The sequence below is a fragment of the Alexandromys fortis genome, unplaced genomic scaffold (assembly GCF_014885135.2).
Source record: "Alexandromys fortis isolate MF-2015 unplaced genomic scaffold, M_Fortis_MF-2015_v1.1 scaffold_539, whole genome shotgun sequence".
In the NCBI taxonomy this organism is placed as follows: domain Eukaryota; kingdom Metazoa; phylum Chordata; class Mammalia; order Rodentia; family Cricetidae; genus Alexandromys; species Alexandromys fortis.
This window is the reverse complement of record NW_026068415.1, coordinates 74,506-77,265: the sequence shown is the minus strand read 5'-3', so window position 1 is coordinate 77,265 and position 2,760 is coordinate 74,506. Positions and strand designations below refer to the sequence as shown.

At 41.8% G+C, this 2,760-nt stretch overlaps 1 protein-coding gene across 1 annotated transcript in view; it reads right to left on the bottom strand.

The window, feature by feature from the left end:
- The window catches only part of LOC126495648 (killer cell immunoglobulin-like receptor 3DL1), a 19,049-nt gene extending 18,052 nt beyond the window's left edge, over positions 1–997 (bottom strand). Inside the window, exons 1-2 of the mRNA XM_050133238.1 lie at positions 943–997; positions 674–709 (exon numbers count right to left, since the gene is read on the bottom strand). Of these exons, the coding sequence (XP_049989195.1) occupies positions 674–709; positions 943–976 (70 nt within the window). The 5' untranslated portion in view covers positions 977–997. The remainder of the gene's footprint in view (positions 1–673; positions 710–942) is intronic.
- Positions 998–2,760: the final 1,763 nt, after the last annotated feature.

The window sequence follows — 2,760 nt, the reverse complement described above, 5'->3', positions numbered from 1 at the left end:
TCAAGTGATACACATATTTAAAAAGTAATAAATTATAGCATCATAATATCAAAAATAAGTGGGGATGGTCAGGTGATAGGGTAGAAAGGGAAAGACTATTTTTATTCATAAGCATTGATTATTCTTCAGGTGTTATGGCCCACTCTTTTAATATATATATAGTTTTTGAGACAGGGGTTGTCTGTATCTTTCAAGCCTGTCCTGGAACTAGGTCTTGTAGACCAGGCTGGCCTCTAACTCACAGAGATCCATCTGCCTTTTCCTTCTGAGTGGTGGGCCACCATTCCCAGCTATGTTCTCTCTTTTATTTATTTATTCCAGCGCTTGGGTGGCAAAGACAGGTGAATATCTGAGTTCATGGGCAACCTGGTCTACAAAGTGTGTTCTAGGATAGTAAGAGCTACATAGAGAAACCCTGTCTTATAAAAACAAAAACAAAAATGTTTGTCTGATCAAAATTGATGCCTAACTGAGCCAGGGCCAGTGTCCGGTACAATCTGGGACAGGACTGAGAGGTGTGTTTTCAAGGTCCTAATTTCATAGTTCAGGACACTAACCAAAGATTCACTCACAGATTCCACCAGATAACACACCGTGATGCCTACTCTCTCGTTGGAATGAAACTTCTGTATTGGCATGGGTTTTAGTATCTCAAGGCTATGGCTGGACTCACCTGCTTGTATCAAAGTCTTCAGGAGTAGGATGAAGCCTGGAAAGAAAAGCTCATGATGGATGATCTATCTCCTTCCAACAGCCTAGTGATCTGATACCCTGGTCCCTGTTGGATCTCTGTACAGTAGAGTCAGAGCTCACTTCATTATGATCAACTCATACACCGATATCAACCACGGAAGCCAGTGTTTCTTCTGTGGAAAGATCTAGCCTCCCATGATGATATTTCCACCCTGTTATTGCACACCCTTCATTCCCAGCAGGACTCACCAGTACACACAAGATTTAGGTGCACAGACAGCATAGTGCTGCGTCAGTTGACAAGAGGGAAAGCCAGAATAAAACTTACAGGATGTTGTAGGAGGCTCGATGCATCTATCTGACCACAGCACGGAAAGCTGAGCAAGAGCATATCCGCCCAAGACCGTTTCTCTGTAGCTATGGCTGTCTTGAAACGCATTTTGTGGGCCAAGTTGACTTTGAATTCAAAGGTCTATCTTCTAGTGCTTTGGTTAAAAGTGTGTGTCCTCATTTGAGGGTTCATAAATGCTTCCCCTTTTATGATGTTTTATGATTATCTTTCTAAAGGTTTGCATGTTTTGCTTTTTGGACTCAGTGTCTCTTTTTGTGTTCTGTGCAACATGTCCAATGAACATTCCATGGTATAACAGCAATCCTAATGTGTCAATCAAAATGATTACTCTGTAACAATTCCATTGTCAGGTTTCAATTATTCAATTTCTTTGATTATTAGTTCTATATTTGTTTATTTATTTATTTATTTTGTTTTTACAGAAGAATAATTGAATTGAGTTATTTGAAGGGAAAAGGTTACTTTACAGACCCCAACTTATCTATAATAGCACTCAAAACTACAAACAGCTGTTATTAAATTATATCCAATGTTTTGTAAAATTTATTTATTTATTAAAAATTTCCACCTCCTCCCCTCCTCTTATTACCCTCCTACTCTCCTCGCTCCCCCTCTCCCTCCAGTCCTAAGAGAAGCCAGTGTGCCCTGCCCTGTGGGAAGTCAAAGGCCCTCCCCCCTTCATCCAGGTCTAGGAAGGGATATGGTATGTACTCACTCATAAGTGGATTCTAGCCAAAAACAAAGGACATTGAGCCTATAATTTGGGATCCTAGAGAAGCTAAATAATAAGGTGAACCCAAAGAAATACATGTATTTATTCTCCTGGATATTAGAAGTAGACAAGATTGCCAGACAAAAGTGGGGAGCATGGGGGTGGGGATTTGGTGGGGATAAGGGGAGATGGTGAGAGAGAAGGGAGAAGGGGATGATTGGGGAGAGCTTGGGAGAATGGGATGGTTGAGATGGAGGAAGGGTGGATATGTGAGCAGGGAAGAAGATATCTTAACTAAGGGAGCCATTTTAGGGTTGACAAGAGAAATGGCTCTAGAGCGGTTCCCAGGTGTCCAAGGGGATGTCTCCAGGTAGGTCCTTGGGAAGCAGAGGAGAGGGTACCTGAACTGGCCTTCTCTCATAGCCACACTGATGAATATCTTACATATCACCATAGAACCTTCATCCGGACATGGATGGAGATAGAGACAGAAACCTACACTGGAGCACTGGACTGAGCTCCCAAGGTCCAGATTCCCAAGGTTCAGAAGAGCAGAAGGAGGGAGAGCATGAGAAAGGAAGTCAGGACCACGAGGGGTGTGTCTGCCCACAGAGACATTGTGACTGATCTAATGGAAGCTCACCAAGGCCAGCTGGACTGGGACTGAATGAGCATGTGATCAGACCGGACTCTCTGAATGTGGTTGACAATGAAGGCTGACTGAGAAGCCAATGATAATGGCCCTGGGTTTTGATTCTACTGCATGTACTGGCTTTTTGGGAGCCTAGTCTGTTTGTATATTTATTTAGAATAAAAATACCCCACTTATTTTATAAAATCAAAGAAAAAAATATAGTTTTCTTTCAACTGAAATTTGTTTTAAGAACTAGCTTTCATATTTAAAAAAATTTTTCACTTTAAATTATGTGTAAATAGGTACATGTGATTGATGGTGCCTCATTTGGCCAGAAGAGGGCACTGATCAGATCCCCTGGAGCTGGAG